This window comes from Gobio gobio, assembly GCF_949357685.1.
Source record: "Gobio gobio genome assembly, chromosome: 6".
NCBI classification, from domain to species: Eukaryota; Metazoa; Chordata; class Actinopteri; order Cypriniformes; family Gobionidae; genus Gobio; species Gobio gobio.
The window spans coordinates 56563354-56580981 of NC_137102.1; the positions used below are offsets into that span (position 1 = coordinate 56563354).

General features: G+C 38.3%; 1 protein-coding gene across 1 annotated transcript in view; it reads left to right on the plus strand.

Annotated features, from left to right (window-relative positions):
- Positions 1–6266, plus strand: part of creb3l3b (cAMP responsive element binding protein 3-like 3b) — a 51761-nt gene extending 45495 nt beyond the window's left edge. The window contains exons 9-10 of the mRNA XM_079819175.1: positions 1272–1368; positions 5747–6266. Of these exons, the coding sequence (XP_079675301.1) occupies positions 1272–1368; positions 5747–5994 (345 nt within the window). The 3' untranslated portion in view covers positions 5995–6266. The remainder of the gene's footprint in view (positions 1–1271; positions 1369–5746) is intronic.
- The last annotated feature ends 11362 nt before the right edge of the window (positions 6267–17628 follow it).

The window sequence follows — 17628 nt, forward strand, 5'->3', positions numbered from 1 at the left end:
GCAATTCTTACTTTTTAACTCGCAATTCTGACTTTATATCTCAAAATTCTGACTTTATATCTCGCAATTCTGACTTTATCACTATATAATTGTGAGATAAAAAGTCGCAATTATCTTTTAATTATGTTTTATTCTGTGGCGGAAACAAGCTTCCAAGGAAAGGAAAGGAAAGGAAAGGAAAGGAAAGGAAAGGAAAGGAAAGGAAAGGAAAGGAAAGGAAAGGAAAGGAAAGGAAAGGAAAGGAAAGGAAAGGAAAGGAAAGGAAAGGAGAAAGGTAGCTCTGTGCTTTGAAGGAATCCGCTTCAGGCACTTTTAGAACTGAAGCACAATCAAAGTAAAGCTTCAAAGTGAACATTTGCAGAAGAGGTAGAAAAAAGAAGAAAATAAATCTTCAGGGGCAGAGCAGAGAGATTTCAGCTGTGTCGTCAGCGTCACTTAATTAAGTCACTTTTATTCTTCATTACAACTGATTACATCATTGACTGATCATGAAGACTGTCACCTTCCATAAGAGCTCAACAATACCAAAGTCTGCAGTCAGAAATATCAAACATTTCTTCCACATAATCTCAGCTGTTCTTTTCAAATACTCCTCTGAATGAGCATTAAAGATTACCTATTATACTTTTTTTTTTTTTACATTTTCAGCTTTCTTAAGTGTGTAATGTTGCTGCCAGGAGAATAAAAGGATGGAATGTTATTATGATAAATTATAATTTATTACTGTACTTTACAATTCAAAAGTTTGAAGTCAGTAATTTTTAAAGGAAGCTAATACTTTTATTCAGCAAGGATGCATTAAATTGATTAAAAGTGACAGTATAATGTTATAAACGTTTTCTATTTCATATTAATGTTATTTTGTACTTCCTATTCTTTCGAAAATGGGTTTGAAGCAACAACTGTGCTCAACATTGATTATAATAAATGTTTCTTGAGCATCAAACGTTTTTTTACTGCATTTCTGATTAAATAATTGCAGCCTTGAGCAGAAGGGACTTCTTTTAAAAAACAGCCAAAACAATTACCACCCCAAACTTTTAAACAGCAGCACATATAATAATTATTAGTATATCAGAGAGGATATTGCAATATTGCTGATTATAGTATAGAAAATGATTTTTATCTTTCCTGTGTATGTGGCAGATAGAGAACGAGAATGAGGTGATGTTATAACGAGTGTTGATTATGCAAGCCTGTTTAACAGATGTAGGTCATAAGCTGACCCATTTTATTTACTTCCTCTCGTTTAATATTCCTTCTTTTCCTAGGTGCTGGTCATCTCTTTCTCTCTCATTCTCATCCCGAGCCTCCAGCCCATCTCACACAGGAGGGCTGCTGATCCCGGGGACTTCAACACTGCGAAAGGTTCGTCAACACAGCACTGCAGACAGCATCATGAAACTGCCTTTTACTTAATTTACATCATGATATGCTTCTGAAGGCATTTCAGAAAACTCTGTTTGCCATCTGAGGCATGTAGTGAACCACGTTTACTGACCTAAGATGTCAATATAAACATATCTGCTGATTTAAAGGTGCAGTAAGCAATTTCTGAGAAATGCTGTGGATTGGACCGAGCACCACAACAAACTTTGTAGCCAATCAGCAGTAGGGGGTGTGTCAAATCATGATGTGGGAGGAGAGAGAGTGAGTTAACCAGCAGTAGGGGGTGTGTCTACTCATGATGTGGGAGGAGAGAGAGTGAGTTAACCAGCAGTAGGGGGTGTGTCCACTCATGATGGGGAGGAGAGTGAGCCAACCAGCAGTAGGGGGCGTGTCCACTCATGATGGGGAGGAGAGAGTGAGCCAATCAAAAACGATTTTGAGAAATTGCACACTGCACCTTTAATGAGACTATATAGTACAGACACAGACGCACTAGGGCTCTATACATCAAGGCGTAAGCTGATTTATATTCAGGTTTTCTTGAACAGGTCAAAGTGGGAGGCTGCAGAATTGAAGCGAACAGACAGCTCACATTTAAGCGTCGTCAGGCGCTTCTGTTCTTTTTGAGCAGTGACAGCAATCCGAATACAATGGGGTTACAGCTGTCAGACGTTATACAATGTGTGTGTGCTTTGCACAATCACAGAGGGTCGGAACGCTCACCTGCATTCATTTTTCATGAGACAACTTTTCTTCTCAACTCGTGTTTGACCTTTCTCATGGTTTAATCTCTGACAGTATTCGGTTCACTGTCTACTTGCACTCTACAAATCAATGTTACACACAATAGTAGGAGAAGCTGAAAAATATATATATCTCTAGTACTTTTTATTCTCTACATCTAGAAACAATCTGCCGTTTTAAAGCAGGGGTTTTCAAACTGGGCTTCGGAAGAGAGTTCTAAGGCAAAGTTCACACTAGCCGCGTTTCCATTACCCTTCAAATTGCGCAAATTGAAATTGCGAATTGAAAATACGCCCAATGGAAACGCGTCAATTTCGCAAAAACTCCCATATATCGCAAAAAAGTTTTTACGCTCGCATGAGGTGGTTTTTCAGGCAATTCGAAAAAGAAAATTTTCGCAAAACTGCAATGGAAACAGTTTTTTTCACAGGTCACCTGGTACGGTCACGCATTGCTCTCACATAGGGCCTACATATCATTTTTTTCCCACTCAAGTATGTATGAGATCTTATGTCGTTAAAACGACATATATTTTCTCCTAATAAGGAAAGTGGCGTAACTTTATAATGACGGACCCCGGTGCAACCACAAATATCATAACTATCTATAGGCCTACTGTAATTATGACATATATTCAAGAAATGTATTAAAACAGAAAGACGCTATAGTTTCAGCCTTGCTCAAAGACTAGGTCTATCCATTCCCGACGATCTTGGTTTGCTTCTTATTTATTAAATATAGCCTACAGCCAAATAGTTGATTAAACATTGATCAAAATTAAAATACAATTTATACAAAAAGAAATTAATTTTAAAGAAAGACTTTCTAGAAAACACAATTCAATTGTGCTCAAAATCCATGTCTCCAGACATATCTGATTATGTAGCCTTACTCATGCTGCTCACTTTTCATAATCAACATATGAAATTAAAAGATTATAATATTTAGACATAGCCTAACTATATGAAACTAAATAGGCTACGTTTTCTTTAACCCTCTTTCCGACGCCTTTTCATGAATTTTTTCCTTATTCCAGCGGAAACTTAAAATACTCCGTCATGTTTAGCCATACAGATAAGTGCAAGACATAATTATAAACTATAAACTGTCTACTTTTATTTGTGTACACTCACGATAACAGCAAAGGCCGTGGACTCAGGGAACAGATTACTTTGCAATCCACTCCAAACGCTGTCTTCATTTCAAAAATATATTTTAAAAATATAAATAAAATAAAATTCAAAAATATATATGGGATATACATAAACCTAACAACATACGTAGCATGATTTTTGGAATGATTTATCACGAGAGGAAAAAAAATGTTTTAGTCGCATAACATCAGTTAATGGAAAAGCTGTCATTTCGCAATATTTTTTTGTCGACTTTTAGAAAATATCGCAAAAGTTTTGCGCAAATCTGTAATGGAAACGCGGCTACTGTCAGTCCAAATTCGATTATTTGTGTTTAAAAGGTACCACCCCAGTGACTGCTTTTGTAACTTTTTTTCTGAGTGTATTGATTGGATGATGACAGAATCACCCCAAAAGAGTGTTTCAGCATGTCCTGACACTTATGATGGTACTAGGGATGCCACAATTCTCAATATAATATTGAACCGTTCGGTACGGCATTCACGATTCAATACGCGCTTGTGAATTGCGTTTTTTCGGGTTTGCATTTAATTAATTATTTTTATTTCTATCCGAATCAGCTCTGTTTGAGTGTGCCTGTGAGTCTACGCGCTGATATGAGCAAATATCCAATCACTATGCTCTAAAGTTAGGGGTGTTTAGCCACGCTTGCAATGCCGTTCACACTTTAACAGAGCGGTGAAGTGAGGAATCACGAAAGTTTTTTAAAATAATTTATACTGTTGTCTGCGGTCAACTTATGACGTTTGCGTGGTTTTTACACTCAAAAACATCATAATGAATAAGTAATAGGCTATTTTCTGCCTTGGTTTTGAGGCTCTCTGAAAAACGGTCAGTTTTGATGGGCGTGCCGCACTGAAGACTTGGAAGTAAACGCCCAGGGCTAGGATTGGATAAGATTTGCATATTTAATGAGCTTCAGCTCACCTGTCAGTGACAGCGTGTGGCAAATGACAACCGGAATCAGTAATCAATGAAGATTATTATGAACCTATTACGACAATCAACACAAAAGGACGTGAATGCGCACGTGAACTTCAGCGCGCTAGATTTTACAGGCTATGGTTTGAAACGGAAAATTTTGAATGCGCTCTTCCCTTAACAACGCTGATACACGGACAACGAAAGCACACAGAAACAACATTTTATTAAAATCGTGTTCTCATTATAATGCTTTGACAGATTGACTCTGTTGCCCATCCCTAGTCTCGACCTCTATCTTGTTTACAAACGATTCCGCGGTGAAATGAAGCGAACAAACGCGCAATGTCTTACGCACGTGAGCTGGAACCGGCATGTTTATTGCTCTGTAGTGCGACCTGTTTAGCTCCACGAGTCGGTGGGCAGGCTTGAGGCACTGCTTCTGCGTCCTATTACGTCAATGGTAGACATATTGTGAGATCTCTCATTTTCTGGGCCTGGTGTCTATAAAAGCTTTTCTTTGACTAACAAGGACGTTTTCAGCTCTGAAACTTACAGGATATTCTTATATCACAATGAACTTTTATATACCAAAGGCTCAAAGGAAAGTTGATTTCTCAATTCATCACCCCTTTAAAGCCTTGCCGGGTAAACATTTCATTCGCGTGCTCATGCATTGTTTTAACATGCGCTTTTCTGAGCGCGCACACTAAAAGCCTGTCAAACACGTGATTAAGGGACTAAGTAGTCTTACTGCGCTAATACTGTTAAATACACACAACCTAAACACAGTGGGTTATGTCTAAAGTGAAAGTAAAATCGACGTGTGTCGATATATTGATACGTGCAGGTCTTAAATTGACAGCAGCGCCTTAAAGGGACAGTTCACTCTAAAATGATGTCATTATTTACCCACTCTAATGTTGTTCCAAACCTGTATATATTTCTTCAAAGACAAAGAGAAAGTCACTTTACTGAAAAAAACTTTAATACAGTAGCTTTAATAAGAATCAATGTATATTTTATAGTGAAGTCTATGTAATGTTTTATTTGTACATTTATTCATCCAATCTCATACTTAAATGCTGCTGTACAGCTCTGAGCTGCCAGTGTAAATCTTCATATATATTTATTTTATATTATACAATACACTAGAAATGTGTACAAGTGTTTTTGAAGTAAAGTTTTAAGTCTTTTAAGTTAAATAAAGAAAGAGTATTGCAATAACAAAAATCGGCTAAGAATAGATTAGCAAAAAACTGATGTGACAAGCCAAAAACCGTGGTTAAAAAACCGAGGTATGTATTGAACCGTGAACTAACTGTATTGTTGCATCCCTAGATGGTACACACTGTTTTTTTTTCATAATTCTACTATGGCAAGATCCAATTTTTATTCGTATATGTATGATTAAACTGTTGTTAGGAGAATTCTATGTACAAAAATTCAGTGACTTTGAAAACTCCCGGAGACAGAACACACTGAATATGGAGTGATTCAAGACAAGGTCTGTTTTACTTTTCCCCTCTCTCCTGCAGTTCAGTCCAGGTCACTGCGCTCGGTGATGGAGGTGTACAGCATTCAGCCTGGCTACTCGGTCAACAGGGATGTGGATGTGTCCTCGTCCCCTCGCGGCAAGCTTCAACTCAGGGCCGAGTACGCCGACATGGACCCTCTACATCACAACCATAGCTACAGAGGCCACGAGCATCACCACAGCGACCCGATCACCGGCCATGCCGCCTCACTGAGCTGGCTAACACATCACGAGAAAGACAGGAAGTGATGTAACCGACTGCCGCACATTACACCAGACTTTTGACTATGGAAATGCAGCTCATTCCGTCTGACTGACATGCAAAGCCACCAACCAGTTTGTTTTGCTTTGGTATTTAGTTGTGGGTTTATCAAAAAAGGATGCAGCAGGCCAGCAGTCAATGCAAAAACGTTGAACAGAAAACACAAAAAATAGTGTAAAAGGTTGCAGGATTATGTGAATAGATTTGACCCCAATAACAGACTGGAATGGAAACATAAATCATGCAAATAATGATGCACAAAAAACAAATTGTAAAATGGCATAACATTTTGCAGGTTTATCGGAGTAGATTTTTTACACAACATAATGGAATGGAAAAATAAATACTTCAAATAATAATGCAGAAGCCTATGCAAAACGCACAGCTAACAAATATTTCACAGACGCTTAAGCTGACATGGGAATAACATGCCTTAAAATATGTTATGTCACAATTTCATCTCCAAGCATTCATTGCATCAACATTTTCTAAACATGACTTTGTTCTCATTTCTATTACTCCCTTAAATTGCCTAAAACCAGGCAATCGATTAGATTGAGGAAGTGTTTTCTGTGCAATATGCATCAGTGAGTCAGCATGCGCATCCACAAATTTGCAGGAAAGTCAGATGCTGGCCTGTGTTTTAAACGTTGCCATTGGGGAAGAGAATAATCATTCGGAATTGGCCTAAAGCGGTACATCGCATCAAAAGCAAAAGCTCCTGCCAAGTAGTGTGCGGATCGCCGTGCCAAGATCACCTTCGCCTGGGCTGTTGATCAGCTCACATTGATGCGCAGACAGCTCATCTTATTTGTGCAGAATTACAATGTGCCAACATTAATGAGAGTTTATGCTCAGCAATATTTTTTCTGTTAGGGCCAGATTTACTAACAGCTTGCACCAGCGCAAACCCTCTTTTGCCGTTAAAAACACCTGTCAGGATTTAATAAAGACGCGCAGTGAGAAATTCGCTCTGAAAAGGCATGGACAGGGTTATTTTTGATGCTGATCTTATTGCATATGCATTTGTAGGAGTTTCCCTTTCAGACGCAAAATGTATGTGAGGAGAATATTTAAATGAATCATGCGAGGGGATGTACTAAGGTTTGCGCTCTTCAATTTACTGGTGTTTGTTCCATTATTTGCCGCCCAAAATAAGCATGTCTTAAACCAGACGCTAATGGGTAGATTGCGCTGGTCATTATGGAAAAGATCCGACTGCGTCTGTGTTCATTCATTTGCGCGTCGTCAGTAGATCACGCGCTGACCTTTCCACTCCCTTGGAATGGAATTGCACTCTCACACTGTGTCACAACTATGGAAAGCCAAGAGGGCCAAAAACACGTGAATTTTAACACGTATTTTACGCGTATTTCACGCATATTTAACATGCTAAATACACGTGAAATACGCGTTAAATACGTGTTAAATACGTGTTGTTTACGCGTGACAAATCAGCGTGTATTTTACGCGTATTGTTAAAAATCACGTGTTTTTTGGCCCTCTTGGCTTTCCATACATAACTACACGTAATGTGATAAGATTCCAGCGCCAAGCAACTTGTCTGTCCACACCAGACGCGACGCGACTACGAGATGCGACAAATAAATGTGGTAAAAAACCACAGCCAATCAGAACAGCATGTGGACGGGCTCTCGCGTCAAGTGCATGGCACCAGAAATTAATCTTGACGGCACTAGCAAGGAAATGGATAAGTACATAATCAAATTCACAAATATCACACCATCTAAACATAACTAACATTACTAGTTCTTGTTTCCATTTTTTTAATTTCAAGATCTGAATTATCCATTGTTGCTTTTAGTTCACCTATGTTACAGAGCTGAGAGCACTAAATGATATTCAAAGTCACATTACACGCTTTTAACATTAAATAAAGCACATAAACACTGCCTGAGATTATCATTGCCATGTTTTGCGTTGTTGTTCCAGCAGCGACGTCGCAGAAATAGAAACCGTTTCTAAAATAGAATCATTGCGTGTCGCAGTCACACCTGGTTAGGACAAAAACTTGAAAAAACATGGAAAAGATACCTTTTATCGCGTGTCCTGGCGTTGCGTGTAGTTAGGACACTGTGTCACGCTAATTTCCCCCGTATAGTAAATCTGGCCCATAATCCTTATCTGAGGGGTCATTTTTGTCTGTAAATTTGTTCTCTAAAGGCCTGTTCACACTGGGACGATTTTCGCGTGCGTTTATCGCCGACGTTTAACGTCTTGTGACTAAAAAAAGGGCGCCGATGTGAGTGTGCACACCGACACGCAAAACGGCAGGCGTAAAAGCGGCATTTAAAAAAAAAAACGCCTCAGGTTTGTTTTTTTATTTTGACGCGGTGCGTTAAAAACTGGCCAACCAATGAGATTGGTGCTTTTGTTCACATGCCCGGAGCTGCTGAAGTTACAGTTAAACACGACTTGGAGGCGCTCAAGCACAAAATGGTCTTGCCGAGCACACATTGATACGACGAAGAAGTAGTAAGTAGACAAAAGCCCCGTTTCCACCGAAATTACCCGGAACAATTTGTACCAGGAACTTATTTTACAGGAACTTTTTTTCCCCCAGACCTGCTACTATCTGCGTTTCAACTGCGGTCTAAAGTACCGTGAAGATTAGGCAAATTAGTCCGGAGACGTGGGATTGCGCGCCACTGCTCCTCCCAGTCAGCGACGGACAGTAATAATTTTTGTGCGATATTGTCTGCAACAATAACAAGTATGGAGGAGATGCAAGCAGCGCTGCTTTTGCTGGTTATGTATTGGTTTACTAGAGAGGTAATTTACAAAATGGCGGAAAAGAGACGAGCACTGATACTAAAGCGTATTCTGAAAGCTCGTAAAGCTAGATTTAAAATAAGACAACGTATGTTATTATCAGCTATTACGGACATTGACCGTGAGATGGCTGAGACGAATGCGCACATCGGACAGAAAGAGCAAGACTGATATACTGAACGCAGAACGAACCGTATACAGCATTAAATGCTGAGTGAGCTCATACAATCAGCATGTTTAGCGCCCAAGTCCCACCTCCAAAAGTTCCTGAACTTTTAAAAAGTACTACCTCGCAAGCAGGGCCGTTTTGAGGGGGAAATATTTACCCGGAACATCATTCAGACCCTGGTTCCTGCAGTGGAAACACACCGAGTACCACCCCAAAGTTCCTAGTTCCTGGGGAAAGTTCCTGCGGTGGAAACACGGCTAAAGAAGAAAATGAGCTGTTAATGCTGCTTGCCAGTTATCAAAAAGTGAGTGAATGGGCACGTAAATACTGTCTCTCTTCTTCTTCAGTGTGACAAGCGAGTGTCAGAAGTGTAAAATGGCGCAGCACCACCTTGTGTATCGGGAGCGCCATCTACTGAATTTGCACGTTCACTCGGCACATTACCAGTGAAAATTGCTTGGGTGTGAACACTCAAGATGCGCCGAAAAACGTCACGAAAAAAGTTGGCGATAAGCGCACGCGATGTTTACAGGCCTTAAGGCTCCATTTACACTGCAGGTCTTGATGCCCAATTCCAATTGTTGACTATATCTGACTTTTAAAGTCTTCCTGAAAATGAAGTTTTTAATGTTTATATGTCTATGTGGTGTTTTTAATATGCTTTAAGCCAAATCATGTGCAAATTCAGCACCATTGTTGAGTATTCTCTCTTTAAAACTGCAGTGAACCACAGACAGTCTCAAAAACATGGTTTGAAATCGCTGGTGTTGCTGACGTCTCAAACTACCTTGTAACCAATCATGTCAACATGTGGGCGGGCTTTAGCATATCATTAACTGCACACTAACAGGGGAGTCTCAAGAGAAGCCAGGTTATCCCAGTATATTTTTCTGTTGATATGAAAAATGGGGTAGATTTAGCAATATAGCGGCTGAATTATGTATGTATATTACGATGTTATGATGAACTAAATGCCCTTCTCCACTAATGTTCTGAGTTGTTCAAAGCATTTCCAAAGATGCTGATTTTTAGAAGGCAGACTGAGATGGCGTGGTTTGTGTAAACACATTATTAGCTGTTTGATGACGTAGTTAAGCAAAAGGATAATCATCTCAATTACTGTTATGTGTCTGACGTTATAAAGAGAGCCATTGTGCAGTGCTTGCCTCAGTATATTGGCTGACTGTATTTCTGAGCTTGAGTGAGTGGGGGCGGGGCTAATTAGCATATTCCTGAATCCACATATACTAAATGAAGCAAGTGTGTAGTTACATTCAAGCTATTTTATGGCACAAATAAATAAATAAAAATTGTTTAACCCTCTGGTGCTCTTCGGTCATTTCTGACCGGAAAATTTTCTGTTTTGAAATTTTAAAAATCACTGCTTCATCAGAATGATATGAAACTTGGTGACTTTTCTAGCATTAGGTATGTAAACACACAAAAAAATTGGGGTCATGATTCGAGCATGCCAATTGGTCGTAAAAAAAAGTAGCGTTCATTGTCTTCGGTCATAACTGACCGACCATAGGAAATGAATGGGAAATCGGCAAAAACACAAAAATTCTCCAAATATCTCCAAATATTTTACAGCAGTGAAGGGGTGACTCTCTAAAACATCAAGAGTGTGAAATTGACACATCCACTCACACACGCACACTTATACATACACACACACACACACTCACACCTATGAAAAACTGAACCTATGAACCACATTTAAAAAAATTTTTAAATCACAGCGTCATCAGAATTATATGAAACTTGGTGACTTTTCTAGCAAAAAATTGAGGGCATGATTCGATCATGCTAAGTGGTCGTAAAAAAAATACTCCCACTTGTGCTCTTCGGTCAAAAATGACCACCATAGGAATGAATAGGAAATCTGCAAAAACACAAATTCACAGAAAAAAATCTATATTTCTAACAAACAAAAAAAATCTAAAACTTTATAATAAATATTCTTTGAGATTTTTTAAATATATATTCAAATCCATCAACAACAAAAAAATCATTAAATGTGTTCAAAAGAGAACTAAGGAATTCTCAAGCCTCTCCATAGAGACCTCTAGTGTTTACACACATGGTTGCATGATTTCTTAAATAATTCCAAAAGAGGGCGCTAATCTGCCTTCAAAAAAGGCAGAGTCTCTATTTTAACCTGAAATACTGCAATAATAAAAAAAAAAACAACGTTTTGTATAATTTTCAATGGCAAAAATAGACCATAATTATTGCATAAATATTAAAAATACCATAAAATCATCTCAAAATACAAAATTAAAAAGAAAAAAATATTATTGAAGAAAAATTAATTGCATTGGTTTTACTGGGGTGGAGGAAGTTTCATTTTTAGGTGTCCGGTCACTTATGACCGGGAAGACAACCAATGCAACCCCTAAACGAAGAGCACCAGAGGGTTAAATATGTAATTTTGTTGATCAAAGATGAGTTTTTAAGGGATAAAATGATTGACTACAGGGGGACTTTAAAAGTGACCCATATCTGATATCTGCGTTTACACTATAGCTACACTTGCCAAAACAACCCAAGTTAGACGTACTGACCCGGAAAAGTTTTGGCCGAAAAAAGAGTAAAAACATTGCTACGCAAATGATAATACAAGCTTTGACGTACGACTCGAATTGATGGGGATTTCCAATCTGTCTGCTTACTTGGCAGACGCAAATGCACATATCTGATTCATATCAGATTTATTTCCTCTTATGAATGAGCCCTGAATCCGATCTGAGATTATCAGAATCCATGAGCTTTTTTCCTGCTTACACATTCATGGGTCATATCCGATCTGTGCCACATAGGAGTTGGCTATAACGTAATGTAAATGCAGTCTAACTCATTTTTTTGTGCACAGATCTCCTGTGAGCGCTCTGACTCGCGGTCAAACGCAGTTCCTGAATGCTAATGACACTTTTGCTTTCATAAACTAGATGCACAAGCAGATGTTTGCACTTTCTTGCTCCACCTCCGTGAACCTCCAGACAGCTGTTTCCTGACAATCAGAATATGTGTATAATTGGACCCGTGGAGAATTACACATCCTGAGATCGTAGCATCAGGAGTGGTCAAGGCCATTTGTTAAAAAGCACCTTTTGCATCAACATGCACGAGTTTCAGGTGCTGAGTCGCATGTGCTACTGATGCTGTGTGCTTTAGAGGTGAAGGAAAGGCAGAGAGGAATAACAATTACCCGTTTTCACTCGAGGTCAGTCCTTTTGCATCAAAACTGCGCTTCTGGCACACAGTCTGCTCGTGTGGAGCTCCAGGAAATACAATGCAACCTTGGACAGAATAAGCAGCTTTGTTTTCTTTCTGCACAGTTCTCATCTCCCTTCTCTGGGTTTTTGTTCTTTGAATTCTTGTTCTACTTTTTGGTGGGTTTTTTTTTTTTTTTTTTTACGTTTTATACTGCATAATTGAAGCAGTGAGTCTTTAGAATATTACTGATCAATTGGCAACCACAGTATTATGAGTATGTGGCATTATATTTTCAAGGCTTTCAAGGTTTTACGATTTGTAAAATACCTCATTAAATTGGATGTACTTATTCCCTTCTGCTTTATATTTTTAGAAAATGTTCAGATTTGATGGCATCCGGTTGCAAATAAATGACCTCGGGAAGTTTCTTTGAGATTTGAAAATCCTCTGACTGACAGTGGTATACTTAAGTTGTTAATTTCACAGGCTCAATTGATTTGTATCCAGCATTATACACTAAGATATCTATCTTTAAAAGATATCCATATTTTCGTCAGTGGATGTAGTTCATCTGCAGAATGAATCCAGTCTCTATTAATTAAAGCTCTCAGTCACAAGACATTTTAATCAGGTATACATTTTACAGTGTATCATAATTCAGAAAATTTTGAGTTAGACTTTACTTCAAAAGCTTGATCTTTCAGAACATACTGTTCCTAATTCATAGTTTTCACGTGGCGTCACGCTTATAGGAACGCCCACCTGGAGGGCAAAACAAGGCTTTCCTCCATTGCCCGCCAGTCATTTTTACCAGGTTTGTAGTCAGTATTAATGCAGTAAGACAGTGATATTAAAAGACCAAATTATAATATACACCTTATTGATGTTGCATACTTTGTACAGGAAAGCAGATAAACACAGAAAATTAGCACAACACAAGGTTTCTCGTTAAGCGTATTTTCCCCATCGAAATCCATTATAAAGAAAGCGTTCGTATTCTTGGCGCATCTGCTCGCCTGTATATAGTATGCATCATCAAAAAGGTAAACATCATGTAAACTGAATTTAATCTTTTAATATCACTGTTTTACAACCCCAAATCAGAAAAAGTTGGGACAGTATGGTGATATAAGTTATAAGATATAAGTGATTTCTAAATTTACTTTGACTTGTATTTCATTGCAGACAATATGAACACTAAATATTTCATGTTTTGTCTGGTCAACTTCATGTCATTTGTAAATATGCATCCTTTCCTGTCATTCAGACCTGCAACACATTTCAAAAAAAGTTGGGACAGGAGCAATTTAGGGCTAGTAATGAGGTAAAATGGTTAAATAATGATGTGATTTGAAACAGGTGATGTCAACAGGTGATTGTAATTATGATTTGGTACAAAAGCAGCATCCAAGAAAGGTCTAATCCTTTAGGAGCAAAGATGGGCCGAGGATCGCCAGTTTGCCAACAAATACGTGAGAAAATTATTGAAATGTTTAAAAACAATGTTCCTCAAAGAAAGATAGGAAGAGATTTGGATATTTCACATTCAACAGTGCATAACATAATTAAAAGATTCAAGGAATCTGGAGGAATTTCAGTGCGTAAAGGACAAGGGCGCAAGCCTAAGCTGAACAACCGTGATCTCCGATCCCTCAGGCGGCACTGCATCAAGAATCGTCATTCATCTAGAAGCGATATCACCACATGGGCTCAGGACTACTTTGGCAAACCTTTGTCAAGTACCACAATACGTAGTTACATCCACAAATGCCAGTTAAAACTGTACTGTGCCAAAAGGAAGCCCTATGTTAACATGTGTGGCACATTTTGAAGCACAAAATGCGACAACGAAGACCCTGTACTGTTGCCCACCTTAAGACTTGTTTGCAGGAAGAATGGGACAAAATTACACCTGAAACACTTCATCACTTGGTGTCTTCAGTCCCTAAACGTCTTTTAAGTGTTGTGAAAAGGAATGGCAACATTACAAAGTGGTAAATGCTTTACTCTCCCAACTTTTTTTTAAATGTGTTGCAGGTCTGAATGACAGGAAAGGATGCATATTTACAAATGACATGAAGTTGACCAGAAAAAACATGAAATATTTTGTGTTCATATTGTCTGCAATGAAATACAAGTCAAAGTAAATTTAGAAATCACTTCTTTTTTTATTTATTTGCGTTTTCCATACTGTCCCAACTTTTTCTGATTTGGGGTTGTAGTACATTACGCCACTTTAACGGTGGGTTGCACAAGGATTATTTAGCCTTAGTCGTCAGTTCACCCTCCGTCTGCTGCTTGATCAGCTCTTCTAACGGTTTTACTGCGTAATTCATCTGTGTTTAAAATGAAGTGGTGCAACAACTCGATTTAAAATAAAACCCTATCAACAAATCCTAGATTAGTGTTAAACTTTACTTAATTGAAACCTTATCAGTGCAACTCACCCAAAAGTGTTTTTCATGTTAAATGTTTTAGAATGTCCCATTGTTTTTAGTGACTGAAATACTGCAGCAGGTGCTGTATATGGATCACAAGTTTTAAGATGGAAATTTGACAGGCTTGTGCTGAAATTCAAAGAAGTTCTATGGCGGTTTTGCCCTTCAAGGCACTGCGAAAGTCACATGACTGAAAACTATGAATAGGACTATTACAAATATGATTAAATATGATAAATATATAAAAGGTCTTTCAGGATTTTTAAACTCCAATAAAAGTAAGGGTCTGGCGGTAAGCCGGTACAATATCTAATGGGACAAGGGTTTTCACACAGTGCACACAGGCTTAAATATTGTTTAAACATTGGTTAGGTCCATTTTTTACTTAAGCAGTGTTTCACACAATTTGTGAATTATTTACAAAGTGTTATTTTCGAAAGGCTTTTAACACTGCTTTTTACGATTTATGAAGGCCTGCTGTGAAGCCAAAGGTAAAACTATAAGTTAAATTACACTTAACTTAAAAACAACCCACTTCATGTGTGATACATACATACTTTATACGTTTTATAAAGGTGTCAGCAGGGGTCTCATTACTAATTTTTTTTTTTTGTGTGTGTGTGTGTGTGTGTGTGCGCGGGGGGGGGGGGGGGGGGGAGCTGGTCAAACAAAGTAGTCTACCAGGAATATGAAGCTTTACCTGTAAATATGAAGATACATTTATAGCTCCAATTTAAAATCGTAATTTTGGCCACCCCTGAAATGGGCACACCAAATAACTACCTGGGCAGTTTAAATAAATAGGCTACGCTATAAAACTGCTCTCCTTCAGGGACATGCATTTATTGCACAAAAACATAATGCGTTTCAAATGCATATACAGTTCAGTTGAATGATAACATTTGCTCTCTTTAAAGCTGAATGCAAACTGTATATATATATATATATATTATAATAGAATATATTGCCCCTTTTTTACATTTGAGCCCCTGCCCCTGAAGAACTCTCTGCACGGCCAAGGTTATAAATATGGATATTTGTCTTTATATTTTTTTATAATGGATGGATGTGCTTTTTTGGGCTTCAAAATCTAGTGTACCATTCACTCCCTTTATAAAGCTTGGAAGAGCCAGGATGTTTTTATATAACTCTGAATATGTTTGGCTGAAAGAAGAAAGTCATATACACCTGATGGCTTGAGGGATCCCATAAATTATGGGATACTTTTCATTTTTGGGTTAACTAACCATTTTACAACTCTGAAATGGTAGTAGGCATACAGCCCTATCTCTCAGTTATGAAAGCGAGGCTGTGAGGGATAGACTCTAAAAAACGCTGTAAAAACTCCTAGATCAATTATAATTTTCCACAGCTCATATTGTCTGGGTTTTTGTTTGTTTTTTTGTCTACTGCAATTTCTTGGAAATATATATTTGCAGTGTTTCGTCAGCAGAACAATCCAAAAATACATTAAATAACACTACAACCCACTGAAGAATGTCTATCCCTCACAGCTTCGCTTTCATTCCCGTTAAAAATCAAAGATGGCGCTGCTGTGAATAGGGTCGTAATAAGCGTTGGCAAAAATGTTGTAATGTTGTAAAATTAAGTAAAATTGTTAAAAACAACAACAGCTATAAGCTTCATACCTACTAAAAAAAAAATCGGATACCCCTCTTTCGTTATTGGGAGAGTTTTGATCTGGTCGCAGTGAAAAGGCGATCATCCATGAGCACAGCGGCGCGCCTCAGGACATCAGATTCATGCGCAGGGCCGAAGCGCAACTCACGTCATTACCAAAACAATGTTCATCCGCATGTAACTTGTAGTTTTATGCTTCAAACCCTAGAGTGACAGAAGCTATGGTGTAGCTTTAATAAAAAACAACATTTTCAGTTATCATATTTTTGGGACTAAAGGCAGGTTCACACCAAGGACAACAACTATAAAGATAACAATAAAGATATAGTTCTAAAAATCGTTTTCAATATTAAAAAATACCAGAGTTCAATCCACAGCTATAACGATAACTGCAAGGAGGAAATCACTTTCAGAACGATTTTATCCAGCTGATGAACGATAAAAAAAAATATATTGACAGCCAATCAGAATCCATCCTGCTATAACGAGCTCAAGCATTTAAAGTGACAGACAAGCTCGCGCATAAAATAAACAGAACTTGGCCTATATCTTCCGCTTGTGTACCTAAGATAGTTATCGTTGTTGGTGTGAATGGGCCCCTAACAATGCTCAGTGATTATTGAGAAAAGTATAAATTATCCATGTTCTTATTTGATTCTTTGAGGATTCATGTTTGCTCCCATTAGAATGATTTGGGATTGATTATTAATTATGATACTGTGCACATTCCTCATTATAGTTTGATCTTCTATGCACATCAGGGTTTATCTGGTGCAAGAAGAGACACTTAAAGGATTAGTTCACTTCAAATTGAAACTTTCTTGATATTTTACTCACCCCCATGCCATCCAAGATGTTCATGACTTTCTTTGTTCAGTTGAAAAGAAATTAAGTTTTTTGAGGAAAACATTCCAGGATTTTTCTTCATATACGGCAAACAACGGGTTGAAGGTCCAGTGTTGAAGGGCTTCAAAGGGCTTTCCACATTTATACTTTTTAACCACAAATGCTCAACTTTTGTGTTCTGCATTTGCACGACGCATGACGTCATCACATCGGAAAGGGCACGCCCGTGACGTAGGTGGAAACAGGCCCAGTTCTATGGGGGTGAGTGCTAAGCACCCTCAAAAGCAAGCAAAAGCACCCTCAGTTGATACTGCAATAATAATGGCGAAACATTTTGGCAGATTTGCACATTTCTGTCTGTGCTCTGGAGAGCGTCAAATGCATCTATTTACAGTGTGTTTTTGCAGCAGTGAGTATAGCTAATCATAGTTGTTGATCTCTCGAACGCGATCAGAATCTCACCGCTCAAAACACCAGAGTTTTTAGGCTATTCAGTGTTGAGTTACTGCAGGCTC